This window comes from Amphiura filiformis, chromosome 16, assembly GCF_039555335.1.
Source record: "Amphiura filiformis chromosome 16, Afil_fr2py, whole genome shotgun sequence".
Lineage (NCBI taxonomy): Eukaryota > Metazoa > Echinodermata > Ophiuroidea > Amphilepidida > Amphiuridae > Amphiura > Amphiura filiformis.
This window is the reverse complement of record NC_092643.1, coordinates 22,171,755-22,190,982: the sequence shown is the minus strand read 5'-3', so window position 1 is coordinate 22,190,982 and position 19,228 is coordinate 22,171,755. Positions and strand designations below refer to the sequence as shown.

The 19,228-nt window shown below is 34.4% G+C and overlaps 1 protein-coding gene across 1 annotated transcript in view; it reads right to left on the bottom strand.

The window, feature by feature from the left end:
- The window catches only part of LOC140135728 (probable G-protein coupled receptor CG31760), a 204,882-nt gene that overhangs the window by 8,357 nt on the left and 177,297 nt on the right, over nucleotides 1-19,228 (bottom strand). The window contains exon 9 of the mRNA XM_072157329.1: nucleotides 18,532-18,637. Within this exon, the coding sequence (XP_072013430.1) occupies nucleotides 18,532-18,637 (106 nt within the window). The remainder of the gene's footprint in view (nucleotides 1-18,531; nucleotides 18,638-19,228) is intronic.

The following is a 19,228-nucleotide window of genomic DNA, read 5'->3' as shown; positions in this document are numbered from 1 at the left end:
GAGATCAACACACTTAACAAGATGAACAAGAACAAGAAGTTGAGCAGACGAGGACGAAGAAGAAGAAGAAAAACAAGAAGAAGAATATTGGCGGATATATTAATCCTGCCTTATTTTGCTGATGATATATGGTGTATAAATTATTTACGTCATTTTAAGCTTAAATATCGCTATTTGAAGCACAATACGTTGTCAACATGATCAATTTTCTAAAAATAAACTAATGTAATAAAGTAAGCAATGTATTAAAAATAAGTCTGCGTCCATAGTTGACATGATGGTATTTATAAAACACTGGAATTATGCAAGTGCCCATTGCCCCATAATGCATTTTGCTTACAGCATCTAAATATGTCACACTGCGCAATCTTATAGACCACCGGAGTTACACAGTGAGTATGTGTGACGTAATTTAAGGTTAACATCAAGATGCATTATTGGATACAAACAAATAGAGAATTATTCTGTCATCACAATATAATTTATCAGATTTCTGTTGATGGAATATTGCATGTAATAGTCTCTTAATTTCATCCGTCATAGCCGTTAGCCATCAATCAGATCTGTCGAAAGAATGAGCCGATACGATTAAATTTTCATTTGTGAATACTGTTAGTTAGTGATGCACGAACCAGGTTCTATCAAAAATTGACATACCAAAAAATATCATCAATATTACAGTGATTTCTGCATCAGTTTGAAACAAAATATTTGTGGATTTTGAAATAGTTGTGAACCTGTTCCCACCCCGGGGTTCCCACGAAATGAGCGTAAAGTCGCATGTTGGTAGTTTCGAGCTACGACCTGCTGCTGAATCAATGTTCTTTGTTTGATGCGCACCTGTACATGCCAGAAGTATGTCTATGTGAATTGGACATTCTGTATGGGGTACAACAGGCACAGCATGACATTCACAAAGGACACACCACTGTGCGCGCATCAAACAAAGAACATTAATTCATCAGACAGGAGGTCTCGAAACTGTCAATTTGCGACTTTTCGCTGATTTTGTGAAAGCAGGTCACCTATGTATTGAACTCCTAGTTACGGATACAATGTACGAATACTGGACGAAATCGAAGGTATCATCTAGAACCCATTTTTCCACCCACATTACACAGGAGACATTTGTAATGAGGCATATAAAGATACGGGTAGCCATATTGGTTTCTTTTGTGCAACGACAATGACGACATGTATTATTTATGAATAGGGAGTCGGAAGTTGAAAAACCCACAAATAGATGTAGGAATATTAGGTTTTAACCTGCTGATCACATTTAAAGGAGGATTTCGTGATCCTAGCATCCTCTTTTTATGATATTTTTCAGTAGATATCCACGAAAAAAGCTTATTTCGAAAATTTCAGTTGATTCCGATTTTGCGTTTACGAATTATGCTCCATAGACAATGTGTTGTAATTTCGTTCTGGTATACCAGAACGAAATTCAAATTTCACGATAATTTTGCTAAACGAATTAATTTGCAAGAAATATTTTGTACATAAACATTATGTAGCCAGAGGTTTCCTGTGGTATAAAAATCTCAGCTTTTTTGAGAAAAGTGGTGGGATGATGCTGTGGATCACGAAATGTCCACCCCCATTCTGCTTGCCTTCCAGTGGGATTTTTAGGGTGGGTGGGTCTTTCGGAATTTGTTTTATTTTTTTATGACTCACTACTGTATATGCCTGTAGGCAATGAACATTGGTCATGTGGAAAGATATATCAATACATTATTTCAGACCTTCAATACGCAAGATAAGTGCCGACCCTGGTTTTAGCCAATTTAGGTCGGTCGGTGAAGGGCAAGCAACCAATTGTTTGTGACCTTATCTAACTCATACACTGCAAATAATTATTAACACCTCGGACGCATTCATAAATTTAAGCCCAGAATAGCAGGATAAAGTAAAAACTGTGGCATTATTCTCCAGTTTATGATTCCATTAGCATTGTTATTTTGTTAACAGCAGTGTTCTATTTTTCAGTTTAAGAACACCGTTAGGGCATCTGAACGCTAGTGTTGTGACCAAGTGTTCTATTAGTTTAAGAACATCTTCAGTGCATCTAGTGTTGTGATGCGGCCAAGGTGTTCAAACGTTGGAAATACTAAGTGTCATGTGTTCAGGATGTCAAAGTTGACCGAAGCGAAAATCACGTTGTTGGTCATAATGACCATTCAAATGATCTCTGACCTTGGGTTGGTCATGTAGCACCAGACCATGGTTCTATTGGCAAACTAGGCCAAAGCATATGGATACTACGGCTCGTTTGCTGATTGGCAGAAGAAGACTCCAGTAAAAATAGGCCCTTATCAATGCTGTATATTAGCTAAGTGAATTATGGACGGGTACTAGGTGTTCAAAAGGTGTTTCATTTCATGTGTTCTATTTTACACATACCTAGCACACACTGGTTGACCACTGGTGTCTCTAATGCGATTATATTATATAAACAACTGTAGGATATGGCGGTATTCAAAAATATCCATCAGATGAAAGGAAATGGTTTTATTGTTCCTTTCAAAATTTACAATTTATGGCTTGAGCGCATCATAACACAGTAAGTTTGCTGTATCCGCGAATCTTTCTGTAAATCATAAAAATAATAAAATGATGAAAATTAAGTTGTGATAAGCTTAGGCTACGCGTTGTTTTGTTAGCCAATCATACGTCAGCCCACCAGATGGTTTAATCATCATAATCACCATTCTATTCAAAGTTTATGCCGCAGGTTCTGATTAACAGTCAGAAGATTTATGACCTAGCGTAGTTTGACTTTACTTCCTTGGAATCGGTAACTTGAACAGGAGCCTATATGTTGTTTGATGGCATGTAAAACTTAGTCATTTTTAAGAAAAGTTGAACAGCGATGGCGCTATTTATCTTATATCTTGTTTGCATCTTTAGAACATCAGACAAATGCATATGGCAAGGATATTTAAAAAAAAAATTATAATTTTATCATACAATGTAAGGAATAAGTCATATTATTTAAATTAAAAATATATGTAAATAGCGCCCTCAATTTTCACACAAATGTACAGTTTATAGAATAAACATTATTCCAAAAGCATAAAAAGATGAATAATTTGATATAGAAACGAAAATCTATATTAAAAAAAATCTATATTAAAAATAGCTAAAACATTATGTTAGTGTTATGTTAGCTGTTGTTATTGTTCAGGTCTAGAATTGAACATTATAATGTTTTGTTAGAAGAAAAAATATAAGCTACTGTAAAATGGTTGTAAATAGATAAATTTCGGCTATCTTGGCTTACTCGCAAGCTGAATCCTCAAAACCCCTCAAAATACTCAGTAATATTTAAATCTATTGAATTTGCATGATAACATAGACTGGGTATGTAATCTACTGTATGTGAATATTTTATGAATACCTCTTATTTGCTTTTGGTTTGCCCCGTAAGATAAAATAAAACCCATCAAAAAGCAAGTTGCATACAGATTTTCAGCAGGACCACACCGTCTTGTCATTATGACCTGTGCATATTTTGTAAAAAATCATTTCATATGATACCGGAAACTTTTAAATGAAACAACCAAATTCTAAATTCATGTAAAATAAAATAGCGTAATTTTATTCACGGTGTCCACGATTCCCTTTAAAAAAAGACAAAAATTAGTCAATCTTAGTACATAATATTTTCATTCACCCTGTATTGTAGCTTATAAGGGTTTACATTCAATAACTTCAATATGTTCACAACATCAGTCCGTTAACCTTCTAGTAGACATATTGACAAAATGAAAAATCGCGGCGTAAGTTACTCTCAAGTAGGTGAAATATTCCGAAAATATGCAATTTTTTTTAACGTAAGTAATCATGAGTAGCGTAACACGAGACTTATGTCAATACATGAAATGTCATGAATGCTAAGCACATTCCTGCCGACAACATTCAGTGCGTGATTTTTATTTGCAGAAACACGCGAACTTTAAGGTTGAGCGTCAATAGGTCTGTGTAAGGCAGGGATTGTTCCTTTGAATTTTTGACTAGAATAGTTCGAACTGGAAAATCGACAAATTGTGATGTATGAAGTTGGTTAAAATGGTACATATAACACAAATACCTCAAATCTGAATATCAGTAAATGGGTTTTGAGGCTTATATTAAATATAAGGTGGTGTGTGGAAGGTCTTGGGTGAAAAAATAAACAAACAAAAAAACCCAGGGATAAATAAAGAGTCTACAAATTATAAGTTTCCCCCTAATACTTTTTAAAAATAAATCGAAAAATAGTGTAAAAAGGTATGTATAGCCCTGTTTGTTTTACACATGTGGACCAATTTATAGCGTCACACATCATTGCGTTCAGTCACAATGATTAATTGTGTAAGAAAAGAGGCCGTTTTAAAACTTGCACCTGAGTCCACAGCAGTCAGGTTTTCTTTAACAAACACATGGATAGGCCTGGCCTACCGTATTGTTTGAGAGTTGACTCCTATGCACTCAGATGCAACTTTTAACACTGTTTAAAACGGACTCTTTTTTACATAATGAACCATTGTTACTGAACGTAATGACGTGTGACGCTATAATTTGGTCCATATATGTAAAACAAACAAGGCTACTCATACCTATTTACATGTTTGCATTTTGTCAAATGTTTTTCGATTTATTAAAAAAAGTATTTAGGGGTGGACTTTTAAGTTGTGGACCCTATAGAATGATACAGAATATATTCATTGGTTTTTCCATTAGATACAAAGACGTATGTTGCTGATGTATACAAAGATATTTTTTTCTTTTCTTCCTTATTTAGTGCCTCCCTCATATGTATGAGTATTATCGCACTGCATTTGTATTTTTGAAGTACAGTCAACAATATTAATTCTATACAATTAATAATCATTCAATTCGGATGATATAAAGAAGTAAATTATTGCGGGATACAAAGACATCAATTCTCTCAAAGTAATAATCATTCAATTTGGTATACAGCGTGAACAGATTATCATTCTTCATGATTTAAATAAAGTAAACAAATGAATTGTTATTACATTGACAAAATTCATAAGCTACAAGCTACCAATACCGTCACGGAATTAATTGAAAGACCGTCCGTGTGTTATTCTAGGCCGTACTTAGATTAGAGGGAAGACCGGGCACTGACATAAACAAAATAAACAATTGAGAGGGGACCTGGGAAATATAAGAACAGATAAGCGGACATAATCCTCTTATTGGATCTTAAAAATGACTAGAAGACATCAAGTTACAAAATGTCATATAGAGTTGAGAACAGGTCATGATGACATGGAAACATTATTGGATTTGCATGAGCATCACTTTCTCTGTAGAGAATGTGAATATGTGACGCGATCAAGCAAAATCAGTCGGAACTCGGAAATATTAAATTTTCAGTTTCTTATAGGATGGTAAAGGCATTTACTAAGCTGTTTTTTGCAGAAAACCCCATTGAAATTGAACAACCAGTTCCAAAGATATGAGCAATTTAAGAGTTTCCAAAATAATAGGAAACAAAAGGAAATGTTGTCTTTGTTTGGCTATATCTCTAAATCAATATTTCCGAGTTCCGACTGATTTTGCTTGATCGCGTCACATATTATGGTATAATGGAGTTTAGTGAAAGTCTGTCTTGAGAATTTATAGAAAGATTTGTTTTAAGTAAAATAAAAAGTAAAATTATCAAACCAGTATGTGTCAATGCTTGCTTCACCATCTAGAAAGACAATTGATATTATATTTTCCTAGGATTTATCTAAGATCATATCTGATATAACGTTTTAGATACAAGGTGTGTTTTTGTGTTCCCAGTTCAACAACTAATGACGTTAATATCGTACGTGAATGAAATTTCAAACAATTTTGATAGCGATGTAGGTTTACCACTTGCCGGTGCGCCAAGAAACATGGTATATACCTCTAACTACATTACAATGTGTAATTTGCATGCAGTAAAGCCTCAACTCTAAAAATACAATAAGCTTTTATTAAACTGCTCGTCCACAGTACACAGTACTGGTAGTAAAATAAAAAGTGAAATAGTGCCCAGTACTTTCGATCAGTTATTTTGATAGCAAAGTAGGTTTACTATTTGCCGGTTCGCCACAAAATATTGCACTTCTCATAATAATGCACGTTGTTTGCTTTGCATACAGTTAATCTAAGCCTGAACGCAAAACACAATCAGCTATAGTCCGTATACCTTCCTCGAGTCAGTAAAGTAAAAACACATTTTGCGATTTACTCAAAAACTGTTATTTTTTGCAGGAATCTGTTATGCTAGTTGAATTCCTTGCATTCTCACCATTCCCTACTTCTCACCATTGTATTTAGAGATACAATAAACAACAAAATCTAAATTACTGACTCGAGGAAGGTATACAAACTATTATTATGAAGCTTCTCATCCACAACAAAAGGCCCAGGTAGTAAAATAAGTTAAACATCTTCAAGAGCTATTATTAAAAATAATTTATACAGATTTTACCAGGATCTAGTCCATTGTTTTACCAGGGTTGAAATCATTTTGTGTGATATTTGGATACAAACAGTGTGTATGACGCTCTCTATGTACGTAGATGAAATGTCACACGAAGTTAGTCTTACCATTTACCGGTTCGACACGAATATAGACGTGCTCTAGAAATTTGGACAAAACCTAGTTCCTTACATTACCACCTATCAAGAAGTGTCACATATTTTGATAGCTGGAAAGAAACTTGTGTCTCCGTAAATTAATAATATCTTGCTGCTTGTAATTTAATGCAATACAACTAATCTGAGTCGCACCTACAAGTTTTATGCAACATATGTCTGGAAACACTCGACCTAGTTTGCAATATTAATTTTGTATTTAATAAAAAAATAATTTCATTAAGCCATGCTTGAATAGCTTAACTCACACTGTTTGAACAAACTGGTACATGATGTTTTTATTAAATCTGAGAAAATGGTATGATTGATTCCGTAATTTACAAAACGTATAACAATCTAGCGGCGTGAGCTTTCGTTTTCATCAATAACTTTAAAGTTGAATTGACTGAGCTTTTTGTGAATGCATAACAATGTCTGTTTCCGAAATGAAAAAGTGCAACACGCAATACACATACAAACAGACAGAAACACGCATTTTCATTCTCGCACACAAATGGCACAGATTAACACAAATCCCACACACCCAACACCCAACCCACTCACAGCTTGAAAAGTTTAAATATCCTTTGAATTAATGCCGCCTTTTTCTTTCTTTCAATCTACAACTATACATGTCATTTAGCGTACTTAGCGTCAGGAAAATATATATGGCATCATTATGTTGAAAGGGGATATTGCATCTGACATTGATCATTCTCATCTATTCTTAAATATGACCTTGAGTTAAGAACATACTTAAAGTAACAACTCTTCAAAAAGAGAAAAATCACGTGCGCTGGATTATGTAGACACAGCAAGACGGAGCTTTGAAAGGACAAGAGGCGAATTCCGACAACGATAAATGATAAGATTGTCATTGAAGCTGGTTTATTTCTTCTCAGTAAAATGTACTTCTTTTAATATTCCCGTATAGAAGATGCGTTTTTATTGTGCTATTTACGTTTGAAGGATCATTAACAAAGTACCTTTGACAAATGAATGTGCCTGGTCCTGGTGCCATTTTCTTGTTAAGTTCATTTACAGCTAGAATTTATGCACCTTCCTAATAACGTAATACATACAAGGGTTAAGAAAAGGTCATTTCAGTCATCAATAAAAAGAAAATTAATAACATCACATATCCGTATTCAGAAAGACTGACTACTGAATATTCCAGAAAAATACAGCACTAATCATACTAATTGTTTTTTATTTTAAAAAAGTCATCCAGTTTCCCCAAATGAAACAGCTAAATTATAATCCATTAGGGCCAAAAGCATGTGTTTTAGGGCGTTTTTCTTATAAGTTATGCACTGTAATATTTTTGGTAAATATATTGTCTAATCTGTTTCATAACAAATTATTTACAAAAAATTGCACAAAATATTCAAATTATGAGCTAACTCTTAGCCTATACTCAAGATTTTGATTGCTTAGACTTTTTGCCTAATCTTTGAATTTTGTGACTACAATTGCAAGAATCGCTTGTATGATAAAACAATATTTTGAAACATGTTTTCGTATCTGGTTCTCCCAACAACGAAAGGTGTTGGGCCTACACGAAACAAACTAGATTTGTTTAGCCTAAGCTCATTGCTTTACAGCTAATGATGACGTCTTTAAAAACAAACAACTGCTGGACGTTATAAAATTATTAACCATGCTTATTGATTATTGATTAACGCAGATTGAGCACTTGATTTTTCTGGAATATTTAGTAATCAATCTCTATGAATACGGATATGTGATGTTATTTCTTTTTATTGATGACTGAAAATGTCCTTTTCTTAACCCATGTATGTATTGCGTTAGGAAAGAACATAAATTTGAGCTATAAATGAAGTTATAAGAGAATGGTACCAGGCGCATTTCTTTGTCAAAGCATGGAAGAAGGAGATGAGAAGGAACCACAACGACTTCGATCGGCCAAGTTTTAATCCGCTTATCTATTGACGCATGAAAAGAAAAGCTATCAATGGTACTTACTTTCATGTATGATCCATTTACCGCGATCGATGCTTGGCGAAATAAAAAAAAAAAAAAAACTATAACAAACCCATCCAAGAACAAACAAACGCTACCCAGAAGTAAGATTATGGAATTTCACTGATGCTCTGAACATGTATAGTAGCTTTGTTTTGGGATCTACAGTCAAACTGTTTTCTTGATCGTGTTGTGCAGAAAATGTCCTTTAAAAAAATCGAAAAGGTCATCAAAATCGGCCGTTTTTTGCCGAGTTTCATCTTTAGCAAATAAGGTAAGATTTTGGTGACTTTTTCGATGAAAAATAGATGCAAAATGTTCTTAAATAATGTACAATGTTCCGGTTGAGTCCGGTACATGAAACCTGTTTAATTTAATAGTTTATATGTGTATAATCGTAACTAGCTAACTCGTTTCAGTGCCAAAGACTGCCAACTCTGAGAAAAAAAAAGTCATCAAAGTTCGGGAAAATTGGGCGAAATGGAAGAAAAGATGTAGGCCATCAATGACCGATGATCACGTCACCAGAAAAAATCCTATAGAGTGCTTGCACGGAAGGTCATTAGTTCAAATCATCCTTCAGACACGCTCCAGAAGACATGCAAATACATGGAGTACAATACCAATCACCTATTTAACGCGGGGTATTGATCAAAGTAAATCCTCATGAATAACAATGTCATTTAAATGTCGGTAAAGGGAGTGGACAAAGTGAATGCGTTCGTTGTGGTTCCTTCTTATCTCTTTCTTCCATGGTCAAAGTTACCTTGTTTCAAACTTAATTGAAGTTGAATACTTAGTTATCGTGTTGTCTTACAATAAACAGTAACACCAATCAGTATTTCAATTAAATATGATAAAGCTTCTGCAATGCTTATGCGATATCAGCTGCAACCAAAGTTATACATGATATAGAAAGTAATAAGGATCAAGGATTCACTAAGTGGAGACAAAACTTGTGGTTGTCTGTTCCGTAGCCCAAGGTGCGTGTTGAATATGAACAATACAATATGAAGGTTTGATACTATGGAGAATACCACTCTTCAAATTACATGCGCTTATATTGTAGATATGAAACTTGGGTGTTTCATCAACTTTACAAACTGGCAGTAATACGCGTTATAAGTGCCAAATATGTTCATTAAAACTAGAAACTCTTAAATATAGAATCATTCTTGTCAGACAGAAACTACTTGATCTAAAAATAACTTGAAACGGAAATATATAGAGGAAATATACGTGATATCATCATATTAATCACAATTAAGGCTATATGCGCAATTTGTTTATTAAACAAACTGTACATCTAACTCTATAATTGTGGTGATATCACGTATTTTTAGAGGAAACATTTGTTTAATGATCTAACTATAAATGTGGTGATGTCACGTATATTTAGATGCGCATTTTATAAAACACGTGATTATGACATGCGCGATTCAAGACGAGTACCAATGAAAAACGTAGTTTTCATCAGATATCGAGATAAATTATTTTGTAGTTTTAAAAGCCTCGATTTCTTAGAGCAGCGAAATAACACACGTGTTGCGTGCCAGATCTTTGTATTTGCATTCAAGACAGACTTTCAGCAGTGCCCAGCTGGTACTTTTCCTCTTAAAATATATTTTATAACTAAAATTTCAATTTATGAACTATTTCATGCATGTCTTGCAAATATTAAACACCTGGAGACTTTTTAACTAACATTTATAGCTAACATATTTAGTATTTATACGCATGTTATTCCATATCAATATTTCATACAACGCCGCACATTATTTTGCCATTTATAGGACAAATAACAGCTTCACATACCCACGTCTCCTCGAGCAACATAGCCCACGCATTAATGGGTTAATGTATTTCTGACGAACATTCAATCATTTTGTATATAATGTGGTCGTGACCAAGTTGGCATTTGTGTTAGGGGCGCAGTTGAAGTGGTAAAACAATTAGTGAATGTAATCGATATGAGCGATTTCATAAAGCATTTATTGGTCTTTCATACGCATGAATTGCCATATATTATAAGTTTTCTCTTGTGCTATAATGCGGTTCTTTATGATGTTAGGTCTATCTGAATTAATATTCCATTAAGAGGTGGAGTAACACACGTCTTCCATGCTATGATTTACAAATATTCATAATCTGTATAAAAACTATTTACTCTGGTGATTTTGCTTATATGATAGTAGATAACAGAGAATGTTCAGATCTATAATAGCAATTATTTCATCTAAGAATTAAAAAACATCTTTGAATAAAAGTAAACGCAAGGAAAAGTAAAAGAAAGGTAAGCACCATTTCCTCATATTAAAATACAACTTGAGTAGTATATAACTTAAAATTGGGTAAAAGAAATGGTTACTGGTGTATGATTTGCAAATGGTCCTGACCAGTAAAAGGGAATTTTGAGATTCAAAATGTATTGTATTAAGTAGCAATGTATATCTGGGTCTTCTCTCCCCAGAGATTAAAAGAACAATCAACGTATGTTTATGACGTCACCACAACGTCATAAGTTGGAAATCCCAGATGAACACAAAGTTTGAATCAAAACGTTTTTGGCTAGTAATTTGCTAATTAAATGACAATACAGGATTTCCCTACAATTATATAAAGTCATTTGATGTAGCAGAGCAAGAGCCCAAGAAGAAGGTGTGTTCAAGGTGTGTTCATGTATATATAGAAATGAGATCAAGGATTCACAATGTGGGGACAAACTTGTATTTGTCTGCTCCATAGCCTAAGGTTTGATACTGTGGAGAATAACTCTCTTCAAATTACATGCGCTTATATTGTAGATATGAAACTTGAGTGGTTCATCAACTTTGCAAACTGGCAGTAATACGCGTTATAAGAGCCAGATATGTTCATTAAAGCTAGAAACCCTTAAACATAGCATCATTCTTGTCAGACAGAAACTACTTGATCTAAAAATAACTTGAAACGGAAATATGTAGAGGAAATATGCGTGATATCATCATGATAATCACAATTAAGGCTATATATGCGCAATTTGTTTATTAAACAAACTGTACATCTTACTGTAAAATTGTGGAGATGTCACGTATTTTTAGAGGAAACAATTGTTTTATGATCTAACTATAAATGTGGTGATGTCACGTATATTTAGATGAGCATTTTTTTAAATATAAAACACGTGATTATGTCATGCGCGATTCAATGAAAAACGTCGTTTTCATTAGATATTCGCGATAAATTATTTTGTAGTTTTAAAAGCCTCGCCTTCTTAGAGTTCGAAATAACACACGTGTTGCGTGTCAGATCTTTGTATTTGCATTCAAGACAGCCTTCCACCAGTGCACAGCTGGTACTTTTCTTCTTAATAAATATATTTTATTACTAAAATTTCAATTTACGAACTATTTCATACATGTCTTGCAAATATTAAACACCTGGATACATTTTAACTAACATTTATAGCTAACCTATTTAGTATTTATGTGCATGTTATTCCATATCAATATTTCATACAACGCCGCACATTATTTTGCCATTTATGGGCCAAACACCAGCTTGACATACCCACGTCTCCTCGAGCAACAAAGCCTACGCATTAATGGGTTAATGTATTTCAGACGAACATTCAATCATTTTGTATATAATATGGTCGTGACCAAGTTGGCATTTGTGTTAGGGGCGCGGTAGAAGTGGTAAAACAATCAGTGAATGTAATCGATATGAGCGCTTTCATAAAGCATTTGTTGGTCTTTCATACGCATGAATTGCCGTATATTATAAGTTTTATCTTGTGCTTTAATGCGGTTCCTTTTTGATGTCAGGTTTATCTGAATTAATATTCCATTAAGAGGTAGAGTAACACACGTCTTCCATGCTATGATTTATAAATAGTATTGACTATTTAATTTAATAATAGCATTTATTTCATAGCTCTATGAAGTCTATATCTGTCGGGAACTACAGGGTGTCCCAGAAAAAAATGACCGAGTAAATAAAATTGAACGTAAGTCGAGAAATAGACATCAGAATGAAAAATATAAAATGTAGCGCATAGCCTATTTTATTGTATGCATCACATACGAAAATTGTATTTGATTCGGTTGACTGGCTGTGAAGAAATTAACGATTACATATTAATGCTTGCATCAATGCAGTTCACTCCAAGTTTGATCAACAGGCGCTTTTTTCATACTCGCTCACCGCTCCCTAAATTTGTATGTCTCCCTAAATTTAGTCCACATTATCTATTTTATAATCCGAAGGTGTTATCTCATTTATGCTTTCACTGGAGATGAACGAATAACAATTTGTCCGAGAAAACTTTGTTGAAGTTTTAAAAGATTTAAACGTTGCATTCAAATGTCTTGTAAAGATTCCAAAAACATTAATGTGTGTGAGAATATTTTAAAGCCAGCTGGAATTCTTTATGCAATAATTCTTTATGCAACATTTATATCAACATTAACGAAAAAAGATATTTACAATTGAACCGAGCATCATCTTACATGCAAGCTTTATTTTCAATATCGTGCAGGTTTTCAAATTTGAACAAAACCTAATTAAATGTTTTGCATGAAACAGATTGTTTAAAGAGAACGGAAAGGACTTCACAGAACAAAATATGAAGCCCATTGACAGTTAACCACTAGTGCGCATTGTGTTGAATGATCTTTCTTTCAAACTTGGAATGAAGTGAATTGACGCATGCGTTATGTAATCGCTCATTAATTTTCTTTGTAATCAGTTAACTAATTCCAGTAAAATTGACGTATAAGATGCCGAATAAGATGGGCTACACGCTGATGTTTAAATTTCTGATGAAGTATATTTTTCGACTTACGTCCAAATTCATTTGCCCGGTATTTTTTTCTGGGACACCCTGTATACAAGCCCCATGGATGCTTTACCGCTCATCTAAAGAATTTGTCACTTCTACATAAAAATAATTATCTAAAATGAATATTTTAAGTTAAAAATGAGGTTAAGTACAACGTTTACCGCTAATATCTCCCTGTAGCTGTCATCAATTCTTAACTAACTATACATATGACAACGAAGTTCAGTTATTCCCCTTGGTTAAAATCGATCTGTTGTGCTCTAGAATTGTGACAAAGCCTGTTTCCATATCACGTATCAAGAGGTGTCACATTATTTAGATAGCTGGCACTATGGACCCCAATAGCCTCATCCCAATGGCATAGTCCAATAACCTCAATTACATAATCATAGTGCAAAATTTAACCTCAAGTTGCAGAGGATGAGTTTTTGTACCCAAATTTTCAAAGGTCATTCAATGAATGTACAAATGTATTGGGGTTTAAGAACTGTGGCCCTGATAGATGAGCATGTTGTGGATCCTAGTGTGGATAGAATTGTGTGTCTCATTAATGAACAATATCTTGTTGCTTGTAATTTAATGCAATACAACTAATCTGAGTCGCACCTACTAGGTTTATGTAACATATGTCTGGAAACACTCGACCTAGTTTGCAATATTAATTTTTAATTTAATAAATAAATATTTCATTAAGCTATGCTTGAATAGCTTACCTCATAATGTTTGAGCAAACTGGTACATGATGTTTAAATGATTAAAATTGCGAAATTAGTATGATGGCCTCCGTAATTAATAACGTGTACAACAAACTAGAGGTGTGTACTTTTTCATTGATAGTTAAAATTGAATGAGCTATTTCTGAATGCTCAACAGTTGCTATTTCCGAAATGAAAAAAGAACATGGAGTAGAGAAAGGCACCCACCTCCCAAGCTCCCCAACAATAACAACAACAACAACAACATCAACAACAACACAGGGCACAAAGAGGATTAGCAAGGTACACATTCACACCCTCACCCAACAACAACAATCAACGATAAACACACAAACAGTAGGAAAACAACACATATGTGATGCGATCAAGCAAAATCAGTCGGAACTCGGAAATATTAAATTTTCAATTTCTTATAGGATAGTAAAACGCATTTAAAAAACTGCATTTTGCAGAAAACCCCACTGACATTGAACAACCAGTTCCAAAGATATGAGCAATTAAAGTAAACAAAAGGAAATATTTCCTTTCTTTGGCTATATCTCAAAATCAATATCTCCGAGTTCCGACTGATTTTGCTTGATCGCATCACATTATGTCCTCGCACACACACCAAACCCACCTCCTAACCACCATAAACGCATACACCCCATACCATCACACGCGACATATCTACTCCACTCACACCTACACATTCACAGAAAACAAACAGAAAACAAAAACAAACAAATACAAAACTCGGACATTCCTGAATTAATACCGCGTACTCCAATGTCATTAAGTACTTAGCGTCAGGCAACATGGCATCATTATCTTGAAAGGGGATATTGCATCTGACATTGATAATTCTCATCTATTCTTAAATTGTGACCTTGAGTTAAAGAACATACTTACAGTAGCAGCTCTAAAATATCTTGGAAAGGAGTAAAATCGTATGTTATGCGCTTGATGGATACGAATCGATCTTTGAAAGGGCAAGAGTCAAATTGGGATATTGGTAAATGATACTTGTTATACCCTTTGTATAATAACGTTTTAATTGTGCCCTTTGCTTGTGATAAGATAATAAACAAAGGTACTCTTTGACACATGAACGTGGCCAGTGCCATTTACTTATTAAGTTCCTTTACAGCTCCAATTTCTGTTGCTTCCTTTTCTAGTAACGTAACACGTTCAAGGGTTAAGATAATGACATTTTACTTGTTCAATAAAAGAGGTCATTAACCAGAATGGAACATCATTTGAAATAACTTTAATAAATTAATGGTGTGAAATAGACTAATTTTGACAAGCTCGTCGTTTTCTGTTCCTAGGTGACGTCTTTACAACCAAACGACTGATTCCGACTGATTTGCGTTGTAAAATATAAGGAACCATGTTTATTTATTATTCGTAGTGCAAATTGATAACTTAGTTTTGCTTTACAATCAACAGTGATATAAATCAGTATAATCTTATGATGAAGTTTCTGCAGTGGTTAAGTGATATCAGCTGCGACCAAAGTTATTGATAATCGGTATTCATGTATACATAGAAATGAGATCAAGGATTCACTTAAGTGGGGACAAACTTGTGGTTGTCTGCTCCATATCCCAAAGCTTGTTGTGAATTTGAACAATATAATGTGAAGGCTTGATACTGTGGAGAATAACACTCTTCAAATTTAACATGTGCTTATATGGGAGATATGAACTTGAGTGGTTCATCAACTTTTTAAACTGGCAGTAATACGCGTTATAAGTGCCAAATATGTCTGTTGAAGCTAGGATCTCTAATTTTGGTGATGTCACGTATATTTATAGGCACAATAAACTATAGTTGTGGTGATATTGCGTATTACTTAGATGCGCACTTTCTAAAACGCGTGATTATGTCATGAGCGGTACCAATGAAAAACGTTGTTTCATCAGATATTCGCAATAAATGCACAGCTGGAATTTTTCCTCTTTTAAAATATACTTTATTGCAAGCCTTTTCAAGTTATGAACTGTTTAATACATGCCTCTTAAATATTAAACACCTGGAGACATTTAACTAAAATTCATAGCTAACCTAGTTATTATTTAAATGCATGTTATTCCATATCAATATTTCATACAACGCCGCACATTATTTTGTCATTTATGGGACATACCAGTTTGACACAGCCACGGTCTCCTTACGCAAAATAGCCTACGCATTAATGGATAAATGGAAATCTGACGAACATTCAATCATTTAACATTCAACGTGGTCGTAACTAACTTGTCATTTGTGATGTGATCAAGCAAAACCAGTCGGAAGTCGGAAATATTGCTTTTCATATATAGCCAAACAAAGGAAATACTTTCTTTTATTGCCTATTGTTGTGGGAACACTTCAACTGTTCATATCTTTAGAACTAAATGTTCAATTTCAATGGGGTCGCTGCAAAATGTAGCTTTACAAATGATTGATACAATCATATAGAAAACTGAAAATTAAATATGTCCGACTGCAGAATGATTCTGCTTGATCACACCACATTTAATGTTAGGGCGCGGTAGAAGTGGTAAACAATTGTGACGTGTCATGTCAAAAGCAGACACTTTTGGGCAGGATCTTAAATGGAGAAATAGCCAAAAATCTGCCCGGGGGTGAATTTTTCACAATTTGGGTTTGTTGAGAATTTGTGATATTATTGATGTTAAAAATATTGTCTGATAGTTTCAGACCAGAATATAACTGGCATCTTGTATTTTTTGAGACACGTTTCAAGGTAAATCCTACTCTCAACATTGTCAATAATATTTTTAAAGGCCGATATCTCAATTTCCAATTTCATAATACCATAACTTACGATCTCAATATCTTCGCTTAGGAATGTCCTATTTCATTGGGGAAAACAGCGTTGTGGAGCAAAATATCTCTATATTTAAGATATGTAAAAACCTCAAAATTGATAACCTGCCCAAAAGTGTCTCCTTTTGACATGACACGTCACATTTAGTGTTAGGGGCGCGGTAGAAGTGGTAAACAATTACTGAATGAAATTGATATGAGTGATTACATGAAACATTTATTGGTCCATCATGCGGATAAATTGAATTTTATATTTGAAATCCATACACCTCCTATGAAAGATATATATAACCCCAACCTCCCACACAGGGGTAGAAATACCAAATGTGACCGTACACCACGAATGAGCCGTAAATGTCCTCAATTGTATTCTGAGTTACAGTGTAAAATGGGCATGAAGGTCATATTCATAGGTACCTCAATTTGGTGCTACGTGTACCTCATTTAATGAGATACACGTAGCACCAAATTGAAATACCTATGAATATGACCTTCATGCCCATTTTACACTGTAACTCAGAATACAATTGAGGACATTTACGGCTCATTCGTGGTGTACGGTCACAAATGGAGTCACCCACCCAGAGAACGCTCCCCTAATTTGAAATTCACACTCCTTGTGTGGAAGCTTAAGGACATGTCTTCTACAGGGGGTATTTCGATTTCAAATAAAATTTCACTTTTTTGCTTTAATACGTTTTCTCTATGATGTCAGGTCTATCTGAATTACCGGTAATATTGTTTTGAGTGACCTACGTTTTCTGCAAGAAACTGTGCAATGATTTACAAGTATTTATGATCTGGACAAAAAGTTATTACTCTGAAGTTTTGATTTCAAAATGACGAACACAGTATTTTCAGAAAACATCTATTTGATAAAGAATTGAAAAAACATCTTTGAATAAACAAAAGTAAACGTAAAGAAAAGTTAATTTTGATTCTCATAAATACATTAAAAAATAATATAGAAGTCAAAACTGGGTAAAGCAAAGAGTTGCTGTGTATACTTTCAAAACGAGCACCAACAGGTACCATATGACGTCATTATGACGTCATAATGCAAGTATCTTCACAGATCAGAAAAACTCAGATGTAAACAAAGTTTCAACTGAAATTTGATTTTGGATAGAAATTCGCTACTACAATGAGCATTGTCCTACAATTACATAAAGTCATTTGATGTAATAGAGACATTTCCGTTGACGCTATTTAACCCTAACCCAACTAGGTCTCACTAAAGCTCACTATTAAAACCACTCTGCGTGCATGCATTCCACTTGACTTGATGACGCAATCAGCCCATGTCATATATACCCAGGGAATTGTTGGCCGGGCCAACGTCACCTGTGTGGCTACATGCTGGGGATCTTCTGCGTGGCATGCGAGAGGTCCCAGGCTCGAATCCCGGGGGTGCCAAGTGACTTTTCTCCTCATCTTCTCTCCTTTTTCGTTTCTTCTTTCCCTAAAGAAAGCAAAAAAACCACGGGTAGGGTTAGGGTTAAGATATCCCCACATGTAAGGTAAAGTTGTAAGTTACACATCCCTCCCAAAATAATCATGATTACTTACCTTGCTACCTATTAAAAGTCCTAGAACAACACTAATTGTTAGCTGACTGTACAAAAACCAAATAACGAATAAGAGGTCTGGATTGGCTAAATCCTGAAGGAAGAACCTGTAATGGATAAAACAAACAAACACACTTATTGGAGAAAATATTTTGATATCACAAATGTGTTTAAGATATTGTTGATAACAACCAATATTGGAGGAAACGTTTTGATATTGTAATGAAAGAAATAGAAACAAGTACAAAACATGTACTATAATGAAAGACAATGATAAAAAGACTAGTTTGCGTCTGACGTTATCTGTCAATCAAACTCCGAGCACGGTTTGTTTACAAGTGTCGTGATGATATGAGTTGCTGAACACGGCGGTAAAACCGGGCGCCTTATTGTTAATTTTGCACCATCAAACATACAATCTATCTCAAAAGTTAGGTCTTAATAGTAGGAAACTTTCGACGGTGAAGGCACCATGTCAACAATGCCTAGAAATGTTGCTTTTTGCCTTGAAAGAGTACGTAATTTCTGGGTTTTTCGCCATTCACTGCTATTCCTTTTCTCCGATTGGCACCAGCCAGATGAATTGACCTTCCTTATACGCGCTATTAGCCAATCAAGGATCGTAGAGAATTTGATTGACAATGACGTCAGACGCAAACTAGTCTTTTTATCTTTGTCTTTCATTATAAAAGCCACAT